Genomic DNA, 25398 nt, shown 5'->3' on the forward strand with positions numbered 1-25398 from the left:
AGAAACAGAGTAAGGAGGCACTAAAACACCTTGGTGCATGACAGGCTCAGAAACATTCATCAAGCTCAGTAACACTACATGAATAACAATTTTCAGGGGAGGTGACTGAATTTAGTTTAAAACGTTCTATGATAATCACTAAATCTAGGGTTTTAACCTCAAAGTTCTGGGAGGTTAATACGTTTTTCATAATAATGCTAAAGCACTGTCTTTTCTTCTTTCATTCACTTCTTGAGTATAAAGTGGACTTTTCTAAAGGTTATACGATGTGCACAGCAGCACAGCAGCACTGCAGACTACAAAAGCAGGTAAGTGTCCTCTATTACCTGCATACTGAAGAGATGCCCAAAAAGGTTAAATACTGTTATTTTCACAATTTTTGGTGTTAGAAAATATTTTTTTGGGGGGGGGGAGGGTCCAGTCGTGGGGCCTGAACACTGGGCCTGGGCGCTCTCCCTCAGCTCTTCAGCTCAAGGCTAGCGCTCTACCACTTGAGCCACAGCACCACTTCCGGCTTTTTTCTTTTTGCTTATGTGGTGCTGAGGAATCGAACCCATGGCCTCACATATGCAAGGCAAGAACTCTACCACTGAACCACCTTCCCAGCCCCGAAAATAATTATTTTTAATAAATGTTTTTGGTTACTGTATACTATTTTGGATGAATAAAAATGCTGAAGCATTTCTAGTTTTAATTTTTAATACAGTGATTACAAGTGTTTGTATTTTCAATAATTTTTACTATGTTATCTTTAGATAAATTATCTTTTTCCTAAGACAAAAAACATATAAAGGGATCCTGCGTATAAAAAGGCCAAAACCAGTCTCTTAAGTCATTCAAGGAAAGCCTTTCACACACTTGGATTTCTTTTTTAATATAAAGATCAAAGTAGGCCAGGTACCAGTGGCTCATGCCTGTAATCCTAGCTACTCAGGAGGCTGAGGTCTAAGGACCACGGTTCAAAGCCAGCCTGGGCTGAAAAGTCTCCATGAGACTTATCTTCAATTAAACATCAATATTTCTCGAAGTGGCACTGTGGCTCAAAGTGGTAGAGCACTAGCCTTGAGTAAAAGAACTCAGGGACAGTGACTAGGCCCTGAGTTAAAGCCCCACTACCAAAACCAACCAACCAACCAAACAAAAAAACTATGGTTACTCAACACTCTCCAATGGTGCCACAAGTTACTTAAATTTTATTTGTCAGTAAGAGCCAATAGTTAGGTAAAACAGTGTCCCAGGTTCTATGCCAAGCATTTTAGAACTATTAACTCATCTAATTCTTTAATCAATTTTACTAGCCTTGTTAAAAGACACAGAAGCAGAAAAGTAAAAGAACTAGCTAGCCCAAGGTAACAAAGCCAGAATTTGAACCAAAGTTAAGGAGTTGCCTATTCATGTCAATAACTCTATAGATTCAAAGCAAACTTGGAACTCTGAACCTGTCATGATTTTAAAGGCTGCATTTTAAACCTTATCCTGTATAGTATTTCTCTGACTTACAGGTGCTCCCTGGGCACACTTCCCATAGCTCTCTACTTTGCTAGCTCCTTTTCTTCTCTCAGATCTCAATATATTTGTTCAAACTTAGGATGCCTACTGGACATCAGATATTTTACAGTACCTCGCCCCCAAACATTGTTTGTGGCAGAATCCCAATACAAAATGAGAGGCAGGGTTTTACACTGAACCACAAAAACTAAAATGAGAACAATATTCCTCCTTCTCAGCTAAAAAGCTACAGGTGTATGCTTTGAACCAAATTTACAGGATACACAGAATAGTATATTGTAGCTAAAATTCTAAGAGTGCAGTAGTATGATCTAGAATCAGAGGATCCAGGACCCAGTGCCATGCAGTATCAGAGGCATCCTAAAGCAGACTGACAGGACACTTGCCATTTCCTGCTTCCTAGATACTGTCTATGTTTTGAAACTGAGTTTTGTAAATGTCTTTGTTTCTAGAGTTAGATCTGTTTACAATCCAATGTAGTAATTAATGTAAGCTGTAACTGATATAACCCAATAAATTCAAATTATTCACAGTACCACGTACCTTAAACCTTATATTTTTGATATTAGAAAATTATAGTGAAACATTATTACACTGTATACATACACAGTAGGTATTGATTTTACAAACTGATTACTGCAACTAGCTAAAGTGACAAAAAAAAAAAAAGACACGGTACCTTTTCCAAGGTGAGAAGATTTATTTCAGATTGGAGACGTATTTCTGGTTTGTTGTTTTGTTGATCCTTGAATTGTTGGAACTCTTTTTCCAAAAGCTTATATTTATTTTCAGCATCATTAAGCTGTATTTAAAGAAGTAGTTACAGCCATTTAAAAACAATCAGATGGCTATTACATGGAATTCAATTAAATCTCTTTTAAATTCTAAAGCATGTTCACATTAAAAATTTTTGGAAACGCATAAAGTAAAATGAAGAAAATAAAAAAAAATCTAAAAATTTAAGGTCAAAGAGCTAAATAGTGAAGGAGTTCTAACAAGCTTTGCCTAGTGAGTTAATCAGTAGAAGCAAAAATACTATATATTCTTATCCTTAACATCAGTCTCTAAAGAAAGTAGTCAACACTTCATAAATTAAAAGAGGGAGAGGGAGGTGAAGCAAGGACACAGGATGACCCAATGCAACAATGATACTCACAAGATACTATGTTGGAAATGAACTTTACAACTTTGGCTGGGGGTGGGGAGGAGAGGGATGGGATAGCAGGAGAGAAAGGGAGGAACAATGTTCGACAAAAAATGTACTCATGACCTTACTCATGTAACTGTGACCCCTCTGTATAGCACCTTTACAATAAAATATAATTTTTTAAAAAATCAACATAAGCAGGGTGCCGGTGGCTCATACCTGTAATCCTAGCTACTCAGGAGGCTGAGATCTGAGGATCATGATTCAAAGCCAGCCCGGGCAGGAAAAGTCTGTGAGACTCTTATCTCCAATAAACCACTAGAAGACCAGAAGTGGCGCTGTGGCTCAAGCCATAGAGCTTTCCTTGAGCTGAAGAACTGAGTAATAGCGCCCAGGCCGAGTTCCAGCCCCATGACCAAAAAAATAATAATAAATATATATATATATATATATATATATATATATATATATATATATATAATGGAGAAAAGGGAGGGGGAGAAGAGGAAAGGCTAAATGGGGGGGATGACTGCCATACTTTTTTTTTTTAATCTGAAAATTTTGTTTTTATTAAATATAAAAATTGTCTAAGATACCTTCCCAAGTCATACTATAATGTGACCATCCATGATAGATCAGTCATCTCTTTCCTGAGATGTAAGATGTTACTAAAGATAAAATGCTGAAAAAAAATTGTAAAAAGTAGCTATTAAACCATCACCGATTGTAATTAATATGTACCTCACATGTTTGGGTAGTGAGCTGTTTTCTATTTCCATATAGTTGAAGTTTAATTCTTTTTTATGGTTTAATGTTGTTGTAAGGGTGATGTCAGAGGGGTCACAGTTACACGATTAAGGTAACAAGTACATTTCTTGTGGAACATTGTTAGCCCCTCCATTGTTCTGTCACCCTGCCCCAAGTTGTAAAAGTTCATTTCCAACACAGTGTCTTGTATCGCTGTTTGCACTGTTTACCCTTTGTCCTTTGCCTATTTTGTGATTCCCTTTTCTGAAGTTTAATTCTTTTAATATCCAAAGTTCAAACCATTCTTAAGCACCTCTCTTCTGTTTTAAACAACAACAAAAGTAATATACCTAATATTATACCAACACTACTAGTGATTCTGATAACTGCTTACATTTACAAGTTTTTCACAACTTAGATCAGAATCCCATAGCAACAATCAAATTCATTCTTATAACCACAGAAATAAAAGGACCGTCACTGACCCTAAGCTGCTGTCAGCTACTGTTCAAGACAGAAGACACTGAAGACACTTGTCAGACATATTTAATCAACAGTGGTATTTTAGAAGAAAGATAAGCTTAATTTTTAATAGCTTCATCTCTTTTTTTTTCTGCAAATATCTGAGTCCTTATCACTGCTGAAAATTAGTCTGGGCTCCAGACATATAATGGTTAAACCACAGAGTTACTATGAAACAATCTGACATTGATAAAATTATCATGCTAATGAAAATTAAAACTGATACATCCTAAAAAAATAACCCTAAAGTAATAGTCCATGACAACATTTAATAATAACTAGAGTTCAAAGAGTTTTTGAGATAATAATGCTTTAACTGAAAATTAAAAGAATGAATAGTTGTACTCATAAACTGACACAGTGAATGGTAACCCTTTTGTAAAACTACCACAAAGTAATAAAAATATAATTTAAAAAATCTATTTGTTGATTTATTATTATTTTTCACCTTGGCAGTACTGGAATTTGAATTCAGATCTTATACTTGACAAGAGGAAACGTAAATGTGGACATGGTAGGTCCTCATTTTTGTTAATATTTATAAAGTGACTATTTTTAGAGTCTGGGGTTTATTTTTTTGACCTGATCTTATTTTCAAAAAGTAGACATTTAAATTTAAGTGAAGAGTTAATATTTGAGAAAAACTAGATTTAAAAATACAGGAGGTAGACAGAAAAGTTGTGAAGGAACTGACAGTCATTTTCTGAATGTTTTCAAGAGTTTATTGTTTATATGGCTTTGTTATATTTTATAAAAATTTCCAATAAGACTTATAATGTGGCTCAAACAGAGCACCTGCCTAGCAAGCACAAGGATGTTAGTTCAACCCAGTGTCCATTAAAAAAAAAATGCTATACTGTTAACGCTTAAGGTGATGTGTATATACATATATACATATATACACACATATATATGTATGCATGTACACATGTCTGTTGTCATACACTTCTATTTTTATATGTACAGATCTACAGTTAAAAAATATATTCTAATATGTTGATATAATTTGTTTTTCTTGAATATTCAAGTTAGTTTAGGCATTTCAGGGTTGTTGTTTTTTTTCTTTTGGTGGGTGAGGGGAAGACATGATCCTGTGATTTAATGGAGATAAAGATTCACAGACTTTCCTGCCTGAGCTGGCTTCAAACTGTGACCCTCAGACCTCAGCTTCCTAAGTACCTAGGATTCCAGGCATGAGCCACTGGCCCCAGGAAGGCATTTCAGTTTTATAAACAACAATACTAAGAATATTTGTGTATATATACTTTGACTTGTCTAGCTTAAGAATAAAATCATAGGGTTGGGAAGGTGGCTCAGTGGTAGAGCGCTTGCCTTGCATGCCTGAGGCCCTGGGTTCGATTCGTCAGCACCACATAAGCAAAAAGAAAAAAGCCAGAAGTGGCACTGTGGCTCAAGTGGTAGAGTGCTAGCCTTGAGCTGAAGAGCTGAGGGACAGCGCCCAGGCCCAGAGTTCAAGCCCCACTACCAGACCACCCCCCACCAAAAAAAGGATAAAATCATAGATTAGCAAATGTAAGTAGAGTTGTTTTTCTATTAATAATTAACTTTGGTAAATGCTTTTACCTTTGTATAATTGTTTTAGTAATTTAGTTTACCTGTATTTAATATTCATGATCATTTCTCAATTCCTTTGTTTTTTTAAAAACCATGTTAATTCTGTATTTTTTAAGTTTGTCTTTATGTGACCTCCAAATATGACTGAATGTAATCTTTGGTTGTAGAAGCTTTGTTTCTCAAAACTTTATGAATTCCACATTTTTCTAAGGTATTCAATATTGCAGAAATCTCAAAAGTCAGAATGAATTTATTGCTATAAATGTATTTCTTTCTGTATACTTTAGAGGACTTGATCTTTGTAATAAAATTTAGTATAATGTTAAAAAAATAGAATTCACAAGGTCCAGACAATACAGTACACAAAATTCTCTGGGGAAGTGAGCAGTGAGGCCCTGACAGGAATCCAGTGTGGCTGGAGAATACACAGCAGAGAGGGAAAAAGGAGAGATGAGGTTAGAGAGACAGGCTGGGTTCAGATGATGCAGATGCTGGTAGATAAGGTAATGATTCAGATCTTTATCTATAAATGGCAGAAGATACAGAAAAACTGTAAGAAGGTGTCATGAGTCCAAAATTTCAAAAATACGTGCTGCAACATGAAACTGGATGAGCCTATCACTAAAATAAAGAACACTTACGGAAGGAAGGCAAGGTACAGATGAGAAGATCAAACTGAATTAAAATGCTTTTAGGAGCTCTAAGTAAAGATATCAAAAAGGCAATTAATTCATGGGACAAGAATGTAAAGGAAAAGTCTTGAAAATATTCATGTGGAAGTACCAGATGTACAGATTCTCTGAAGTCATGGACATACACTGTAGTAAACAGTAAGTCCTGAGAGCCAGTGTGTTAGTACATACCTGTAATTTCAACAACTTGAGCAGTGGAAGCAGGAGAGTCATGAATTCAAAGCCAGCCTGAGCTATACAGCAAGACCCTATCTCAGGGAAAGCACAACAACACAACCAGAAAGCAAGCCCTGACTTTGGAGTAAGTTCAACGTTTAATAGACAAAGGAAGACTGCATGAGAAATACCCTAAATCAATGCCAGTGGGTTGAGGAAAGCAAGACATAGAAGACGAGAATAGAGAAAAACAGTGACAACAGTGTACACAGGAAATTTTAGCAAGAAATGGAAAACTCCTACTGTACTTGGGTGACTTAAACCATTGATGGCTTCTCTAAACAACTGGTTGGCTGGAGCTCCGGGATGGAAAGCAAACTAGGTAAGGAAATGGTGTGTGCAATAAATAATTCTCCCATAAAATCTGGTTCTTAACTGAATTTGATCCAGTGCCTCAAGAATATCTACGTTTGCAAAAAGCTATCAGAAAAATATTTTATATTGTAGTCACTTGAAATACAGGACAGTTTCACATAAATAGTTTTAAGAGGGGCTGGGAAGGTGGCTCAGTGGTAGAGCGCTTGCCTTGCATGCATGAGGCCCTGGGTTTGATTCCTCAGCACCACATAAGCAAAAAAGAAAAAAGCCGGAAGTGGCGCTATGGCTCAAGTGGTAGTGTGCTAGCCTTGAGCTGAAGAGCTGAGGGACAGCGCCCAGGCCCAGAGTTCAGGCCCCACAACCGGAAACCACCCCCCCCCCCAAAAAAAATAGTTTTAAGAGCAAAAAAATTATTCCAAGCTTTAACTTAGAAAACAAGATCCAAGATTAAATAAATTTGAATCTAGTCTAATGCATATGATTAATGGTCTAAATCAGTGAATTTTATCAACTTTTGGAGCACCTGCTGCTGAAGCCGGTGTTTATCCTCTTCTATCTGCCGAGTCTTCAACCTCTCCAGCTCCACTTGGTGAACACAGTCTTCTTTGGCTCTACGGATGGAGTCTTGAAGTTCTTGTAGGTTCCGCTCGCGTTCAGACTGAAGTTCCCTTTTCTCCCTTTGAACCTTAAAAACAAAAACATCCTTAACAGGTTGACCTATTACTAGCTGTGTCAAACTGTGAAACAGTTGATCATCACTACCATCAGTGAAGTGTTCAGAATACTTCTTTGTATTAGAGAGTTAATGTTTAGACAATCAATGTTTAAATATATGGTGAGATTAATGGAAAAAGGAAGGGTGGGAGAATACAGTCATTATATCCAATGTACACATGAGAAAATGGATCCATGAAGTTATGGGTTGGAGACAAAGATTGGAAGACGTGACATTGACCAAGATGCAGTGTACTTATAAACTTATCTATTGAACTGAACACCATTGTAAAACTAAAGACAATAAAAAATACACAATGATTAAAATTGTTTATCACTTAATACTAATATATGAAACTATAAAAAATCCATATATAACCTGTATAAGCTCAAATGAAAATTCCCATTTGGATAGACTTTAGTACAATTATATAAAAGAAACATGCCTGAGGTTTTTTGTTTTTTTTAATTATAGAAACTGTTGATTCTTTGCCTAAGCACTTAAGAAGATATATTTAAGTTTAAACCCTAAATCATTTAGAAATTTCAGAGGGCTGGGAAGGTGGCTCAGTGGTAGAGAACTTGCCTTGCATGCCTGAGGCCCTGGGTTTAATTCCTCAGCACCACATAAGCAAAAAGTAAAAAGCCGGAAGTGGCGCTGTGGCTCAAGTGGTACAGCACTAGCCTTGAGCTGAAGAGCTGAGGGACAGCGCCCAGGCCCAGAGTTCAGGCCCCACGACCGGACCCAAAAAAAAAAAAAAAAAAGAAATTTCAGAAATTAGACAGATTAGGGTGGTTGCCCAAATTTTTAAGAAATATTATGGTTAGAGAATGGACATATAAATTTAATATAATACTATTTAAATTCATTTCTAGAAAAACTTTTTTTTAATATAATCTAGTTAAGACCTAATTTAATGCTAATTGTTAGGATGTAATCTTTCTTATGTTTTGAGAAAGAGTTTCCTATCTAGCTTAGGTTAGCTTTGAATTCATGATTCTCCTGCTTTAGCCCCCTGAGAGTATGGAGTTTACACTGCCACACTAGGCTCAGAATTCCATGTTTATCCACCCTTTCACATAATGGCGAAGTAAACCAAAAACTCCTATTATGGGAAGAAGTTAGCCCAGTGGCTAAAAGAAGGTCGACTACTTCAAATAACAAACATTTTTCTACCCATTCCCATCAAAAAAAAAATTTTTTTTTGGTCATGGGGCTTAAACTCAGGGCCTCAGCACAGTCTCTGAGCTCTTTAGTTCAAGGCTAGCACTCTACTACTTTAAGCCATAATGCCACTTCCAGTTTTCTGGTGACTAATTGGAGACAAAAGTCTCATGGACTTTCCTGTCTAGGCTGGTTTTGAACTGTAATTCTCAGATCTCAGCCTCCTGAGTAGCTAGGATTACAGGTGTAAGCCACCAGCACCCGGCCCATTCCCAATGTTCTAATACATATGCTTTATTTAGTGAGTATCAGTTTTCCCTATAATGTCTGAAAAACAATTTCCATGATTTATAAAGTAAAAAAAAAATGGTATAATGTTTAGGCAGTAAAATAAAGATATGATAGGTGAATGAAGTACCTCGGATTCTGCACTGGCCAGCTGCTGCTCTCGTTTCTCTAATTCAATTAGGGTTTTTTGAAGTTTTCCCTCTAGAATGCTATATTCAGCCACCTAAAACAGAAAAAAGTTATTTACTTCTCTTATTCAAAATACAGAAAATCTGAAACACCTATTATTTTATTGAAATAGGACCTAAGAATTGGAAAGAGTCAAAGTACATGCCTCAACTCAAAATATTCATTCAAAAGGAATGAAAACACAATGGTGCATTTGTTTGACTGTCTTTAAAAAATGTCTCAAAAAGATGCTTGTAGTCAAGAGTGCTTAGTCAAGCCAAGCTCCTAAATCTTCCAGTATTGTTCTTAATCACACTCTCTCATTTTTTTTAACTAATCCAGTTACTACATTGGACAGCCAGCTGCAAATCAATTCTCTACTGCTTCAGAACTTATCTTTTACTACATTCCAGGAACAGAGTTCCTGCTTGGTCTTGTAGACATGAAGAAACTGAGGTACAAAGAAGTCTGCTTTTAAGGACCAGAGTCCAATTCAGTGTACGAAATCTACATACACAGCCTTGTAGGGCTCTCCTCTTGCCTGTGCACGCATGCGTGTGCATGCGTGCATGTGTGTGTGTTTTAATTTAGAACTTTCTAAATTAAATTGTTTGCTTTTGTCACTATCTAGTCTGAGGGCACATCCCAATCCCTTTGCTACACCAATAAATGGCTGGTATGATGCTTCTCAGAGGGCTACTGTCCATTTAACCCTATTTCTACACATGGACAGAGAAAATGTATCTTCCTGTATTCAAATCTGGTAACAGCCAAATATCTTCTTAGTCTTTTTTCTTCTCCAAAATAAACACCTATTTCCATCACTGGTCACATTATTATTCCCACATTCTTTAAAATGGAGAATCTAGGTCATTTTTATTAAGTCCTCTAAAATGATGTTCTGTTAATTGTACCATTTACTTTTTTGGTGTATCTAAAAACATGCTAAGCATGCTTTCCATCCTTAACCAAATCATTATCACAACTATTCAAATATTTGGGTTCTCACCAGAGTTCTGCTTCTGGAGGCCTCTTAGGTGGCGATCTTATCTTCCTACCATCACATATACTAAGAACTCCCAAATTTGTATTACAAAGTCAAATCTCCTCTAGAGTTTCAGGCCTGAAAACCTAAACAATATTTGCTGTACATTGTTATTTTTCATGTCACAAACTTAAAAAATTAAAAACTTGGAATCATTCTATACATTTAACATTCACCAAGCAAAACAAGGTTGTATTCTTGGTAAAGGTAAAATATAAATAAGCAAATGCTGTTTATTTTGGGAGCACGGGGGTTTGAACTCAAGGCCTTGTGCTTGCTAGGCAAGCACTCTTTTATCACTTGAGCCACTCCCTCCACCCTTTTCATTTTTGGATAGGGTCTTGCTTTCTCCCCTGGTGGCTTGGACTACACTTCTCCCATAGCAGAAGCACATTACCTACCTAACTTTTTAAGTTAACTTTTGGTTAAGATGGGTATCTCATGATCTTTTTGCCTGTGCTGGCCTCAAAACATGATTCTCAGCTTCCCAAGTAGCTAGGATTACAAGGGTGATCTACTATGCAAGCCACAAGTGCATATTTAATACCAGTCAATGCTATGAAGAATGAGAACAGAGTGCCAGGGGACAAAAGGGGGGCATTATTTTGGATGTGGTAGTCAGAGAAGGCCTCAGAAGTTATTCTAAGCAGAGACCAAATTGTAGCTCCAGAAGAAAGTGTTTCACAGATCTTTAGGAGAGAGGTAGCTCAGCATATCTGAGGCACAACCAGAAGGTCAGAGTGGTTGGCACAGACTGACGGGAGAAAATGGACAGAGACCATGCAAGGACTTGCACATTCTACTAAGAATTTCCCATTTTATTCTAAGTATAAGGCGCAGTATGATGAGTTCTGAACAGAGGAATACATTATTCTGTCTTATATTTTAAAAGCTCCACTTTTGGACCAATATGTATATAACAAGGTACAGGGGGCCAGGAAATGGGTATAACATGAAAGACAATTAAGGGTGAATTAGTTTGTACATTGAGTAAATAAATGAATAAAAGGCAGTATTATTTGTTAAGATGGAAAAAATCAAAAGGAACAAATTTCTAGAGAATAGAAGTAAAATAGCCAAGTATAGAATCCAGGACAGAAGCTAAATTTGGAAATGGAAAGAGGTGTTTATTAGAGGTGAGTGATTTGATTTACATAATGCTTAGATCACCAAAGGAGTTAGTCTATATAGAGAAAAAGAATATAGTCAAGGACTGGTTCCAGGAATAAGCCAAAATATGTAAAGGATGGATCTAGTAGAATAGTAGGAGAACACAGGAAAGCCAAGTTAAGCAAGCTTTTAAAAAGCTCACACTGGGTAAAGGTGAAGGAGGACAGTTTGTGAAGAGACAACCTGTGTGGATTCACTGTTCTTGAGGGTCAGACAATGAACAGACCAGGGACACACCAGGACTACAGGGGAGCACTGAGGACCCCTCAAGGTATAAGGATTCAAACGTCCTTTCATCCTCTTCAATACCCACCCCCCTTCTCTGTAATCTTATATTCATGTACAGCTTCCATTTTCATTTATAAATATTGCTTTCCAAGTCTCCCTGACTTTAATATTCACTTTCTTCTTTTCTATCTACTCTTCTATCAGAATGACTAAAATAATTATTTATTTATCTAAATAAAAATATCCTTTTAAAACAGTGTTTCTCCAAAGAACTCCCACTCATCTGGTAGAACCACTACTAAATATCCCCATGCTGCTGATCACATGTATGGTGTATATATGTACACCGTTATATGTTATAGACTGTGATAGACAATTTGCTCCAGGAAAGTTAGAATGAACTTGTGACTTTAAATGAGCATCATTATTCCACAATACTGTGAAATTTGAGATATTATGTAATCACTTAATCACAATTAAAAAAAAAAAGAACCTCAGGGAAGGTAGGGAGGGAAGGGATAGTAAGGGGAAAACTATGGAGGGGGTAACAATGCTCAATAGGAAGTGTACTTATTACCTTGCTCATGTAACTGTAACCCTCTGTATAGTATCTTAACAATAAAAAATTAAAAACAACAACAGTGTTTCTCAAATCTCCATCTTTCTCAACTAGGATTCATCATCTGCACCACAGAGCACAGAAAATTAACTATCTTTCTTTCTGGAGATGGTATATCATTCTACCAATATAGATGCACGAGAGAAAGTTAATTCTTTACCAACAATGGGCATGTTAGGTCACAAGGACTTCATTCACTCCTGAATACTGGCTAGAAAAGCCATCACATAATCTAGTCTAAACTTTAATTTTTTATTTTCATTTTTTAAATGTATTTTATTGTAAAGGTCATATACAGAGAGGTTATAGTTACATAGGTCAGTACATTTCTTTTTGAACAGTGTCATCTCTTCCCTCATTTTCTCCCAGTTTTGTCCCTCCCCTGTCAACCTATCCCACCTTATATTTTGAACACACTTTGTCCTCCCATCTAACATCAAAATATGCACAATTTCTTAATGCAATAGTCCTACACTGAAATAAAACTTTGTTTGCTTGTGTGGAAAGCCCATCAAAAGCACTGGAGGTAACTTATAAATGAAGCAACGAGGTACTTGTATTATCTACGAAAGCCTCCTCATAATCTCTTATGTAGGACTGATGTCCTCCTCTGGGCGGGGGCTGAGAGTGCTCATAGATGAGACCACTATAGGCAGTACCATGTAAAGCAGAGATCAGGTACACCCATACTCCTTCAGGCACACTTTCCAAGTATTAAAGAAATTACACATAGACCTAACAACCTTCAGAAACAACTCAAACATTATGCACATAAAATTCTATAGTTGATTCGCAGAGAATTTTACTTTAAACATCTCATATTGAAGAACTATTTGTTTCTCCCTATTAACTTGATTTTACAGTGGCTTCTAAGATTATTTAAGACCAATTATGGATGTTAACATATCCTAGCTGATAATGTTCTTTCAAAATAGGGCACTTTAAGACAAATGAAGTATTTAGTCCCAAAATGCACTTTGGTTGAAAGAAAATGGTAAATTCAAGTCTACTTTTCCAATATGACTAATTCAAATAAATAGTTCAAATACTTATTAGGCATCCACCATCATCTTTATTCTGATTAGAGTTCCTAGTAGCTCAGAGTTCATGAATTCAAGCTCGGATGGAGGAAATAATTGTATAGATGGAATAAATTCCCAACAGAAAAAAAAAAAATCACTATTACCATTTTAGGTAACAAACAGAAACTTTCAACTTGATTTTTTTTTTGCCTGACTCTATTGAAAATAACTATTTCTTGTAAAACTATGTTCAGTTATGTCATAAGTTGAAATCGTCACTATGTGTCCAATTTTATTAATTTTCCAAATTTGATCATTATTTGAATTTTGCAAACCTGAATACTAAAAGGACTCTACCATGGAACAAATGATTCAAGGATAAACTTATCTTCAGAACATTAACATATTGCCCAGAGCTCTAGAATTCCATTAATATGCAATACATGAGTTCTGTACTTATTACTTAGTATAAAACTCACATACTTTTTGTTTGGGCTAGCCTCCCCCTCTCTTCCTCCAGAATAAATCCTCAGATGATCATTTTAAAAGATACATCTAGGTAGGAAGTGGTACTGTGGCTCAAGTGGTAGAGTGCTCACTATGAACTGAAGAGCTCAGGGACAGTGCCCAAGCCCAGATTTCAAGCCCCACGACCGACAAAAAAACCAACCAACCAAAAACGAAACAAAACAAAAAGATACGTCTAAAACTGGGTCACAGACTCATTGCTGCTGCCCTGGCCTAGCTTGGTATAGACCACTGGGCAGCCCCTGCAGAAAGCATTCTGTCCACACATTCAAAGGTGGATCCAATGGGGCCAGCATGCTCTTGCTTAACTCCATTGGAGCAGAAGCACACCTGTGGTTCAGCTGGTCAGCGAGAATACAATCGTGCTGCTATATGAGAGTGACCACCCCCTGGCAGAAGGTCAGGAGCACCTTTTAGAGGTAGGATAGGCCAACAATGGCTCTTTACTTGCTTTTGAGTTCTTTTGCAAAAAAAAGAAAGGCTTTGGGCTGGGAAGGTGGCTCAGTGGTGGAGTGCTTGCCTTGCATGCATGAGGCCCTGGGTTCGATTCCTCAGCACCACATAAGCAGAAAAAGCCAGAAATGGTGCTCTGGCTCAAGTGGTACAGCGCTCACCTTGAGGGACAGCACCCAGGCCCAGAATTCAGGCCCCACAACAGAGAAAAAAAAAAAAGAAAGAAAGAAAACAAAGGCTTTAACACTTGTTATTTAATTGCAGCCACCTGAGCACTATCCCTTTGCTTCACAAGCAGTCCCTAGTCTTCTGCTGGTATGTGCTATACCAGAAAATATGGCCTCACAGGGCTCTTGCATACACTTCAGCTCTGGTTCCAGTGCCAATGTCTGCTTGTCTTCAGATGTGCAGACCTTGTCTACACCATGCTCATCTTCCTTTGTTTTTCCCACCAGTTGGGGGCCTATTCTCAGAGGTCAAAAGCTGCATCACTTAGATCAGCAGGCCCTAGATGGAACCACTGGCCAAAGTACTCTGCAAATCTGCAACACCAGCAGGTTGGGACTTCACCCAGCACAGACTTAGGATTCAGAGTGCCTGTTGTCTGGCCTCCCGCCCATCCTCCTACCAGAGCATCTCTTTCTGAAGCATATCTCTGCAGTAGGTCCTAACTATATAATGTGAAGACTTGTTTTTACTGTGTCACTTGATATGGTAAAATCAGCTGGTGTCCAGAGCCCTGTTGTTTCTGAGCTCCTTTCCTGCCTTCCTTCACTAAGATTGGCTTTGCTAACAGAAAAGAAACCTTGAGTTCAAGGAGGCATCCTATCAGTCTCTGGCCCATCATATCAGTGTCATACCCATACAATATGGACGAGGTTTTCAAAACAGAACAGATAGATGCAGCAGCTAGAACTGCAGACTAGCCCCTTGGTAAACAGGATCCAACTAGTTTAAAGTAAAAGGAAGGCCAGCATGGGATAGGTGGATGCCCGACAGGCAAGGGCTTCCCTTGGGCAGTTGTTATTTGTGATCACTTCGTAAGGAGATAGATGCTGTGTTTTAGAATATAAGGAACAAGGCTGAAATTGTGAATACTTTGTAAACACAAGAATTTGTATTTTAAGAGTAGGATTTTGAAGGGTACTGATGTTCTACCAAACAAAAGTCATAAAAACGTCTTGTTTTCATTTAAAAAAACAAAAAAAACAAAAAAAAGGCCTTATTTCATGATTGAATTCTTAAAAACAGCTAAAAAAAAGGGGTGCTTTTTATTCATTTACAGGTTACAATGTAATTTTTACATATATGTTAAAATGTGCTATTTTCTTTTTTATAAAAGAGGCAATATTTTTTGTTTTTAAAGTCCTGTGTAAGACATCTACCACTTCAAAATGTAGAAAGATAAAATCACAATGTTATCTGACTTATCCATCTACCTCACCTATGTCCATACAATCCATTATGCAGACTATTCTTTCCAAAGGTTTTCTTTAAAGCAGGTACAAGGTATTATCATTAGAATTCTTCCCCTCCTCCCTCAAGTTTCCACAAGTTATCACCTTTTTCTTCACTATCGATTCTCTTTCCCGGTCTCTTTTTTTCCACTCCTCAGCAAGAGCTTGCATATGAGCCAATTCTTTCTGCTTCAACTACCAAGGGTAAAAACAGAGTTGTTAAAAGAAACTCCAAATATTTCAAATCAACAATGAACCTAGTATTTTTACAGGAATTTTATTTTTTTGGTAAAAACAGAAATTGCTTGAGGGAAACAACATCCACGTAAGCAGAAGAAAATTAAGCGGTTCTGTTTTCTAATCCTCTCCTTTAGTAACTATTAGTCTAAGTTCCAAATGAGTAGACCATGTAAGAATCTGAGCTAAAAGAATAATATACTATTAATTTTGACAAAATTTAGTGAAAGTCTTATGCCAAATTGTCCCATTTTAAATGTTTATTCTGTTTTTCTTTAACAGAAGGCATTGTTGACATCTAAGCAAAACAGGTAAGAATATGGAAAGAAAACCTACTAACAGAAAAGGAAAAATATATACCAAGTACACAAGAATAGATTTTTTTAAAGTAACCTGATTTTCAAAAATGTCTTCTTGCATCTCCTTCCACATCTCCAGCTCAAGGGCTGCTTTGTATTCCAAAGTTTCGCGAGGCTCCAGCTGAACCTCTGAGGGACAAGGTGCTGGAGGAAGTGAAGGCGTCTTCTGTTGTACAGTAGATAAACCCTAACAAAGATGACAAAGCACAGTTTTAATCACACTCTCACATTAAGTCCGTCTTAAGGCATTTGATAAGACTCCATTATATTTACCTGAGATGAAGACTCAGAGACAAAAATCTCACGCATTTTTACTAGTCCATAATCTTCTAGAATCACTGTGTAAGAAAGGTCTACTATCCTGTTATTTGCCCTACAAGAGAAATAAAAAGTATCTTAAAAGCCACAGAAACACTTTTATGTTATTCTTCCTTTTACTTCTCCATTCAGTACTCTAATACTCAGGAGTAAGCAACATAACTTATACCTGACACCTCTGCTGCTGAAACTCCAACAGTCTTTAGACTTCAAGATCTCCCAAACACATGCTCCTTTGTTTTTCTCCTAAAGTGGTAGTAGTATTATAGCAGTATGGTTTTTTTTTATTGTGAAAATACTGTACAGAGGGGTTACAATTACATGGACAAGATAGTGAGTACATTTCTTATCAAGCATTGTAGCCTCCTTTGTTTCCCCTTTCCATTCCTTCCCATTCTCTCCTCTCCCGGACCAAAGTTGTAAAGTTCATTTTTGACATAAAGACTTGTACATCTCATTGTTGCAATGGGTCCATCTGTATTCCTATTTAAACAATTTGTTTTTCCCCTTCCCCTTCCCCTCCACAAATTATACCGACATCAAATACAGTGAAAGCAGGGGTTATACTGTGTGGGAGGGACATACAAAGCAACAAAGATTTTTTTTTTTACTTCAGAATGCAAGCAATAAAATTAAAAGACAAACAAACAAACCTGACCAGCCAAAACAGGACATGAAACAGTAAGGCTGGGGTTTGTTAATCAGAATGCTTATGAAAGTAAAAAACGGTGCAGAAGATACATTACCCCTGTGCTGCTATAACAGGCACACTCTCACTGTAGGTTTGGCGCCAGCACTGTTCACCATTTGAGCCTAAAAATCGAGTTTTTTCTGAAGACAAGATGTTAGAAAGCTGGATTCTTGCAACACCCAGGAGTAAGTCTTTACTCATTTTATCCTTGTGCCACAATTCAACGAGCAGGGGAATCCTAAGGAAAAGAAAAACATGAGTTCTCATCTGCCAGTCCTCCACTAGAGCCTTTTCTCAACTAAAATCTTGGCATTCCCTAAGGCAGGAAATTATTGTCAGACTTACTGTTAACTTATTGCTAACTTATTGTTAGACTTGCTGTTTTTACCTAGAAAATAATCTAACAAAACTGTTAAAGGCTCAATTTCACAGGAAACCAGCATGAAGAACTAATTTGTTTCTATATTGCTTTTAGGCAATATATAAATTGTTGTAATTACCACAATGGTTATAAAATTTGTGACTCCTACATTTTTCCTTTAGGACTGTATTAATTTGGATTATTATATTCTATGAAAAGTAAAAAATATTGGGTTTGGAAGGTGGCTCAGTGGTAGAGTGCTTGCCTTGCATGCCTGAGGCCCTGGGTTCGATTCCTCAGCACCACATAAGCAAAAAGAAAAAAGCCAGAAGTGATGCTGTGGCTCAAGTGGTAGAGCACTAGCCTTGAGCTGAGGGACAGTACCCAAGTCCAGAGTACAAGCCCCATGACTGGACTCAAAAACAAAACAAAATTGTGGAAAGTAAAAAATGTTTTATAGGTCTCATTTTCCTTTGAACATCTATTTCAAATGGCTAGATTTTTACATGTGAAAAACAGTAGAAAAATTTGGGCACTGGTGGCTCACACCTATAATCCTAGCTATTCAGGAGACTGAGATCTGAGGATACTGGTTCAAAGCCAGCTGGGGCAGAAAAGTCCATGAAACACTATCTCCAATAAACTACTCAGAAAAAGCCAGAAGTGGCACTGTGGCTGAAGTGGTAGAGCAGTAGCCTTTAGCACAAAAGGACACAGGGACAGCACCCAGGCCCTGAGTTTAAGCTCCAGGACCAGCAAAAAGAAAAAAAAAAAAAGAAATTAAGTAACATACTACAGTTAACTTCGTGACTCAAGCAAAGCTAAATATTTTTATTTATCTCCTTATGTAAAGAAAACACCACTATACTTAAAGCTTCCTCATTAATCACAGATTTTTTTTTTTTTAACAAACTTTAAGTATCTAAACGCAGGCAAACAGATTTTATAACAAACCTGTAAGTGTGTGGTAAAAGTGAAAATATCAGTTACAGTACCAGTAAATTTGTTTGATTCTCAAATTCATACAGTGCTATGGATTTAAGTCTAGATACCAAATTTTCAAGTACTGACCTGGGAAAACAAAACAAAAAAAAATCCACATAACATACACATTACCGTAAGAAGGTGTCCTGCAGCTGATGAGGCACAGTTGCAAAATCAAATGCACAGTAAGACTGGGGGAGAAAAACTTCCATGTTCTTCCGAACTTCCACAGGGGGGTTAGTCATGATAGGAGCTGCACTTCCAAAGAATGGATAGGAGTACCTAGAATTTAAGAAACAGAAAGTGTTACTGTACCATCTACACAGCAGTCTTCACGTCTGGATTTAAAAACTATACCATTTAAAAACTATAACCAATTTTTAAATGAAAAATAATAGGAATGCTGAGCTGTAATTTAAGAGTTGCTTGTCAGTGCACATCCTTTTTCATCTTTGCATTCCCACAAATAAGCAAGCAGCTTCTGCCATGTATTATGTGCTCATTAAATGCTGGGCCAGGCGCGTGCCTTGCAAATGTAATTGGGAGGATCACATTTTGAGGCTAGCCCAGGCAACAATTATATTTCACTAAGCCAGGCATGGCAGTACACACGTTATCCACGTACAGCTCTAAGTAGGCCAGGGTCCCAGTGCAATACTCTACTTGAAAAATAACTAATGGGAAGAAGGGCTGGGGATATGGCTCAGGGGCAGAGCATCTGCCTTTTCTGCATAAGGCCCTGGGTTAAACTCCAGGACGACCAAGAAAACTGAACAGCAGGGAGGGTAGCTGGCTTGCTAAATCTAATTTCCTTTTTTTAGCTGTATTTTTTGTCTTTTCTTTTTTTGGTACTGGGGATTGAACCCAGGACATTGCACTTGCTAGGCAAGCACTTGCACTGAGCTGCATCCCAGCCTGCTAAACTAATCTCTAAACCTACTTTCCTTTAGACAATAAGGTCCTGATATTTATTAGTCAGTATAAAAGAATTCATAATGATTTGTCTCTGAACAGAGAATCAGAATAAAAGTAATTCAAATGTATACTAGATGAATCAGAGTAACATCACACTATTTCTTTTTTCGTTTCTTAAAACCATAGTAAACTAAATGAAGAATGCCTGACTACTGCTAAACTAACTCTGTATTTAAAGCCAAATATAGCTGGGTGTGGTGGTACATGCCTATAATTCCAATTACTTGGGAGGTGGAAGAAAGACAATTATGGTTTGAGGCTAGCCTGGGCAACATCAGTGCTAGATCATATCTGAGAAAAACAAAGAAACAAACAAGAAAGAGAAAGAGAGAGATGGGGGAGAGGGAGATGGGGTGGGGGGAGAGAGAGGGAGGGAATGGGGGAGGGCAGGAGAGGTGGGAGAGAAAGAAAGGGGAGAGGGGAGGGAAAGGAGATAGGGGAAGGAAGGGAGAAAGAAGGGAGGGAGGGAGAGGGGGGAAGAGAGGGAAAGGGGGCGGGAAGAAAGTTAGGAAGAGAAGAGAGGGAGGCAAGCAAGCAAAAGAAAAAAAATGGATTTGGGGGTATGAATCAACTAATAAAGTGTTTTGAGTTCAATTCTCAGTATTGATAATAAAACCAAATTAAAATATTACAATGCTTGCTTAAATCCCATACCACATCATATATCAAATACCACTTAAATTCTAGTAAAAATTGTTTCCAACAAAAAGAATTCCTATGTGTTCACCTGTATTATTTACCCAATTCTACTGACATCAACCTATGTCAGAGGGAGTTCACGTACTAGAATTTCAATTCCTATTGCCTTACTATAGGAGAGGAAAGTAGCTCTATGTAGTGTTCAGTGGGCAGTAACTACGTATTATTTCCTAACCATACAATTTCCTTTTCTTTACCAAGTGAACTACAGTTCTCATAATTTGACTTGTTTATGAATCTGTCACCCTCAAAAGTTGAGTTGTGCATGTGGCTCATGGACTGTAACAGGGCATCACACAGACATTCAGTGATTAAACAAGTGGTCCTGATAGCAAGCAGCAAACACAGGTAAGTGTGAATGTTTTCTTTACAGGCTTGGTTAAGACTTCCTCTCCTGTATCTAATCTAACATCTTCTCCAGATTTATTACAGTCAAATCCTCCAGCAACAGCGGCAGCACAGAGATCTTAGCTAAGAGTAAAGGGTAGAAAAGGCAAAAACAAACCCCCCAAAAGTGGACATTAAGTAGTAATTCTATTTTTTTTTTTTGGGGGGGGGGTCCGGTTGTGAGGCCTGAACTCTGGGCTGGGCGCTGTCCCTCAGCTCTTCAGCTCAAGGCTAACACTCTACCACTTGAGCCACAGTGCCACTTCCGGCTTTTTTTTTCCTGCTTATGTGGTGCTGAGGAATCGAACCCAGGGCCTCATGCATGCAAGGCAAGCGCTCTACCACTGAGCCACCTTCCCAGCCCCGCAATTCTATTTTTGAAATAAAGAAAACCTTTTGGGAAAAACTATGTCCATGAGAGAAAATCTATTTTCCATCTTGAATTTCCAGATAAAAAAAACAACAGCAAAGATTTTTAGCACTTAACATGTCAAATGCAAAACTGAGTCTAAGCTGGGAAAATACAGTTTTTCAATTTTGCAAACATAATCATGCTCAGTGTGAGCTCCATTATTCATAACGAAGTATTGGGGGAACTGGAAATGACTCTAGAAAACATTAGATGGTGGGAAAATCAGGTGCAAGACTTGAATGTAGGTATGCATCAAGGAAAGGCAGGAACAGTGTGCAGCTGCTGAGACTCCATGTCAGCATTCTGAGATGACGAAAACATTTTCTCTCCTTTCGTTTTGCTGTTGGCCTAAAAGACATGGCTTGGGCACAGTCTCTGAGCTTTTTCAGCTCAAGTCTAACACTCTACAACTTAAGCCACAGCTCTACTTCTGACCTTGTGGTGGTTAATTGGAAATAAGAGTCTCATGGATTTTCCTGCCCAAACTTGCTTTGAGCTGCAATCCTCAGATCTCAGTCTCCTGAGTAACTAGGCTTATAGGTATGAGCTAATGACACTGAGCCTTCCTCACTTTCATCATGGAAAACAAGCACTTTATGTCACATGCTATTCCATGAGTCAAAGAAATTTATGAGAAAGAGAAGCTAAAGACTACAAACACATTCCTGTGTTACAGGCTATTGATAAAGGTATTTAACTGACAGTATGTATCAAATGTGGACATTCTACGTAAACTCATTAAGATGGTTTTGATTTGCAACTATAATATGTACATATAAGGAAAATAAGCCTCCCACTGTAATTATTTTATGGAAAAATTAGATACCGTCGTATCATTACTTTGACTTGTAGCATTTCCTTCCAGAAAACTACAACAAAAACCCTCTGAAGTTCAAGAGCACTACATTTTAAATGTCAACATCAATAAATGATTACAAATATGTACAACTATAATATTAGAATAGATAAGACTGGTACCTTTCATACCACCAATGCCACTTTAAGTTCAGTCACTAGAATATTGCCTTACTTCCTGTTCATGCCATAGGTTAAACGAAAGTTTTAATTCTTTGGTGGCATTTCTCTGCAGTTTCCCAAGGCAGAAGAAAGACATTTCTCCTCACATAAAATCAAATCACACCTTAATATACAGTTGACAGGATAGCCAATTTCCAAGCCATGGATACTCCTCAAGTCTATGGAAAAGCAAAAATGATGTGATGTTGCTGGAACAGCAATCTTCTGTCGTGAAGCTGTTTCTGAAACATTGGATGGAGCCACTGGCTGGGCCACTGAAGCAGGTAGAGAAGAACTAATACCTAAAATGAACACAAAAATTTAAAAACCACCACCAATAAGCAAACAAAAGAAATTCAGATGATTTAAAGCTATCTAATTTATCTTCAAGCAAGGAGGAATTTGACTATTTTTATGAACTTATAACTACAGACATGAACATCTTTAAAATGTCCTACCCCAAACTAAATTTTAATTTTAGAATAATATAAAGATCTGAAAGGTGTATGCCTGTGCAAGCTTATAATCCCAAAAGTCAAGAGGCTTAGCCAGGAAGAGTGCAGGTTTGAACCTAGTTTAGCTACATAGGGCCATACTGGAGATATAATAACATCACTCTTTAAGCAAGTTGCAATTATTTCCAGAACAAATAAAATAGTTCCAAAAGAGTTAGAACTTAATTGGATTGTGATGCTTAATAAGAACAGCTACTCAAATAAACCTTGTACCCCAAACTTCTAATTCCTAACCCAGCATTACTTTCTATACTAGTAGTTATAATGGTAGAATTTTATCAATGGATAGAAAAACTTTATAAAACCAGATATAAACATTCTCAGATCCTGTATAATCAAAAATAATTATGACTTTACAAGATAAGGCAGTTACTAGCTCTTTTCTCTAAAATTCCAGATAACTTGCTTTTTTTAAGTTACTAGTTAAAAACCTTCTTGAGCTGGGGCTAGCGGCTCATGCCTATCATCTCAGCTACTTGTGACATAGCCAACAAGAAGATGGCAGTCAAAATCAAGGCCAGCATAGGTAAAAAGTTAATGAGCCCCTCCCCCCCCAAACCAAACAACAGCTGAATGTAGTGGCACACATCTGTCATCCTAGCAACATAAACCCTATTCCAAAAATAAAGCAAAAAGGGCTGGGGGGCATGGCTCAGGTTAATTCTCCAGCACCATTAAAAAAAATAAATCTATTTGAAAGAATTACATTTCTCAAACTGAAATGTCTTATATCATCACATATTTTCAGTTCATAAAATACGCAACATTTTTACTTAAAACCCAAGGAAGTTCTCATAGTCATTTATTAGATGATCACAAAATCTAACATATCAGAGATGTGTGAAAAGAACACCTTACCTTTGGGACTTGGTTTTGGTTCCTTATCGTACTGTAGGCTTTCCACCTCACTCTCCGTCGCTTCATCTTTGGTTGGAGGTGTCTGGTCGCGAGCTGGAGCAGGGGACACACTTGGTGACTTTGGCCCAGCAAGTGTCCTCTCCTTTACGGGGGTTAAAACTCTCTTGCTTGAACGCTCAGGCTCATGTCCATTCTGGGTCTTTAATTCAATTAAAGACTAAAAACAATTTTTAAATAATGTATAATTTGCAAAATATTTTCCTTCATAATTAAGCAAAAACTTGACGTTGTGTTTTTTTTTTTTAAACCACAAGCTTCCTTTCCCAGTTTGGATATTCCTAGTCTACTTTTCTTCATAATTTGCAAATTTTCTTATAGCATCTAGGACCAGAAAAAGGAAGATGAACAGGAAGGACATACATCCAAGAGTAGAGTATCAAAATACATCCTAATGGGTAAGAAGGGATATATGAGAAAAGTCAGGCTTAGGTGACCCTGGGAATAGGTCAGAGCATAGTAGAGGCCTATATCCTACACAGAATAAAACAGACATCTAGTAGGAGGATTTCTTACTTTGCTACACTACCCTATAAACCATTATTTGTTTTCCAGCTTTTCTATCTTTAATTTACCACCTACCTATAGACTGATTCTTTGCAAGACATTAAACTTGATTTTGCAGAGATACAATGAAAAATAATTCACATTCAAATAAATGCCCATCTCTGCTACAAAATCTGCCTACGATTATGGAGGCTACAAACTCTAATGAGCCCAAACTTTTATTTTAGCTGGGTTCGTGTCAAAATCAAAAAGATACCACCTCTGCGGAGTCTCTAAAACTAGGTCTCCAAGTGCTGCCTTTTATCAGTTCCTTGCAGGGTGGAGAACCTTTTATTCTGCTAATGGTTACCACTACCAGCCACACCAAATTATCCCATCACAAGACCGGCCACAGGCAGCTGAGGAAAACATTACACACCTGGCCTGCCCCATACTAAATGACTCCGTGAGCCTTACACAGACATCCTCACCCCTCCTAAGAGTAAAAACATTGTAAGCTGGGAAAGGAAGGAAACATTTTCTACTACACAAGAAGATGGTCCCAAAACTAAGTGGGCTATGAGCACAGTCACACACTATACAGCAGAAACCTCTGCACTTTTCTGAAAGTTTTATTCAGAAAAGAGCTTATATAATGTAGGCTACTGTTTAAGAATGAAGACACTGTTATGCCAGGTAACTCTTGAGGTTCTTTGGTAATGAGGTACAGGAGACGCTGGGAAGAGGGAAACAGTCATTCCTCACCTGGGACTCGATGCCTTCTCTCTGCAGGGCCACAGACACTCCCACAGTTGGGGCCAGATCCAGAGGAATAGGTGCAAGCTTTTGTTTAGCTCGATTTGGTGGGTCAAGGGTAAAAGCTCCCTCAATTGTGACAGGGCGCTGGTTGATTTCTGTGCTGCCCTTTCTTAGCAATCCACTTAAAGGTATTTCTGTACTGCCCAGAGACTGGTCTCCACAGCAGAGATGGATCTAAAACAAAATGAAAAATCAAAACACAACTTTGTATTGTCTCTTCCTTTTTAAATACTATAAACTTAATATAAGTTATAAAAGACTGCACAGAGTAATGAAATTCTCATGCATGACTGTTAAGACTGGTGGTAAGACAGATCAATGGGGACTCAATAACAGTTCTCAGCTCTTTTTCATTTCTTTATCTATGAGGTATACACAGATATTATCATTTTTTTGTCTCTTCAGTGAATGAGTACTTTATTATTTCATTATGCTACTTTGCATATGCAAATTTCATAATAAAAAATGAATATATGAATTTAAATAGAAAAATACCTTAAGTGGATTTCCGATTTTTTGAACACCAGACCTTTTGCTCACTTAGCTTCTTGCTCACAGCTGACACCTTATGAGTTGAGCCATTCATCCAGCCAGTCTTTTTGCTGGCTCATTGGAGATACAGTCTCCACATGTAGTCTCA

The 25398-nt window shown here is 37.5% G+C and overlaps 1 protein-coding gene across 2 annotated transcripts in view; it reads right to left on the reverse strand.

Annotated features, from left to right (window-relative positions):
• LOC138819724 (centrosomal protein of 120 kDa) overlaps positions 1-25398 on the reverse strand; it is a 60266-nt gene that overhangs the window by 19626 nt on the left and 15242 nt on the right. For both annotated transcript variants that reach the window (XM_070011269.1, XM_070011270.1), the window contains 11 exons: positions 24705-24932; positions 23397-23613; positions 22148-22325; positions 18666-18815; positions 17244-17426; positions 16453-16552; positions 16214-16366; positions 15689-15778; positions 9024-9116; positions 7250-7411; positions 2189-2311 (listed from right to left, as the gene is read on the reverse strand). In XM_070011269.1, the coding sequence (XP_069867370.1) occupies positions 2189-2311; positions 7250-7411; positions 9024-9116; positions 15689-15778; positions 16214-16366; positions 16453-16552; positions 17244-17426; positions 18666-18815; positions 22148-22325; positions 23397-23613; positions 24705-24932 (1677 nt within the window). The remainder of the gene's footprint in view (positions 1-2188; positions 2312-7249; positions 7412-9023; positions 9117-15688; positions 15779-16213; positions 16367-16452; positions 16553-17243; positions 17427-18665; positions 18816-22147; positions 22326-23396; positions 23614-24704; positions 24933-25398) is intronic.

Source organism: Dipodomys merriami, unplaced genomic scaffold (genome assembly GCF_024711535.1).
Source record: "Dipodomys merriami isolate MVZ:Mamm:240054 unplaced genomic scaffold, mDipMer1.0.p SCAF_81, whole genome shotgun sequence".
Lineage (NCBI taxonomy): Eukaryota > Metazoa > Chordata > Mammalia > Rodentia > Heteromyidae > Dipodomys > Dipodomys merriami.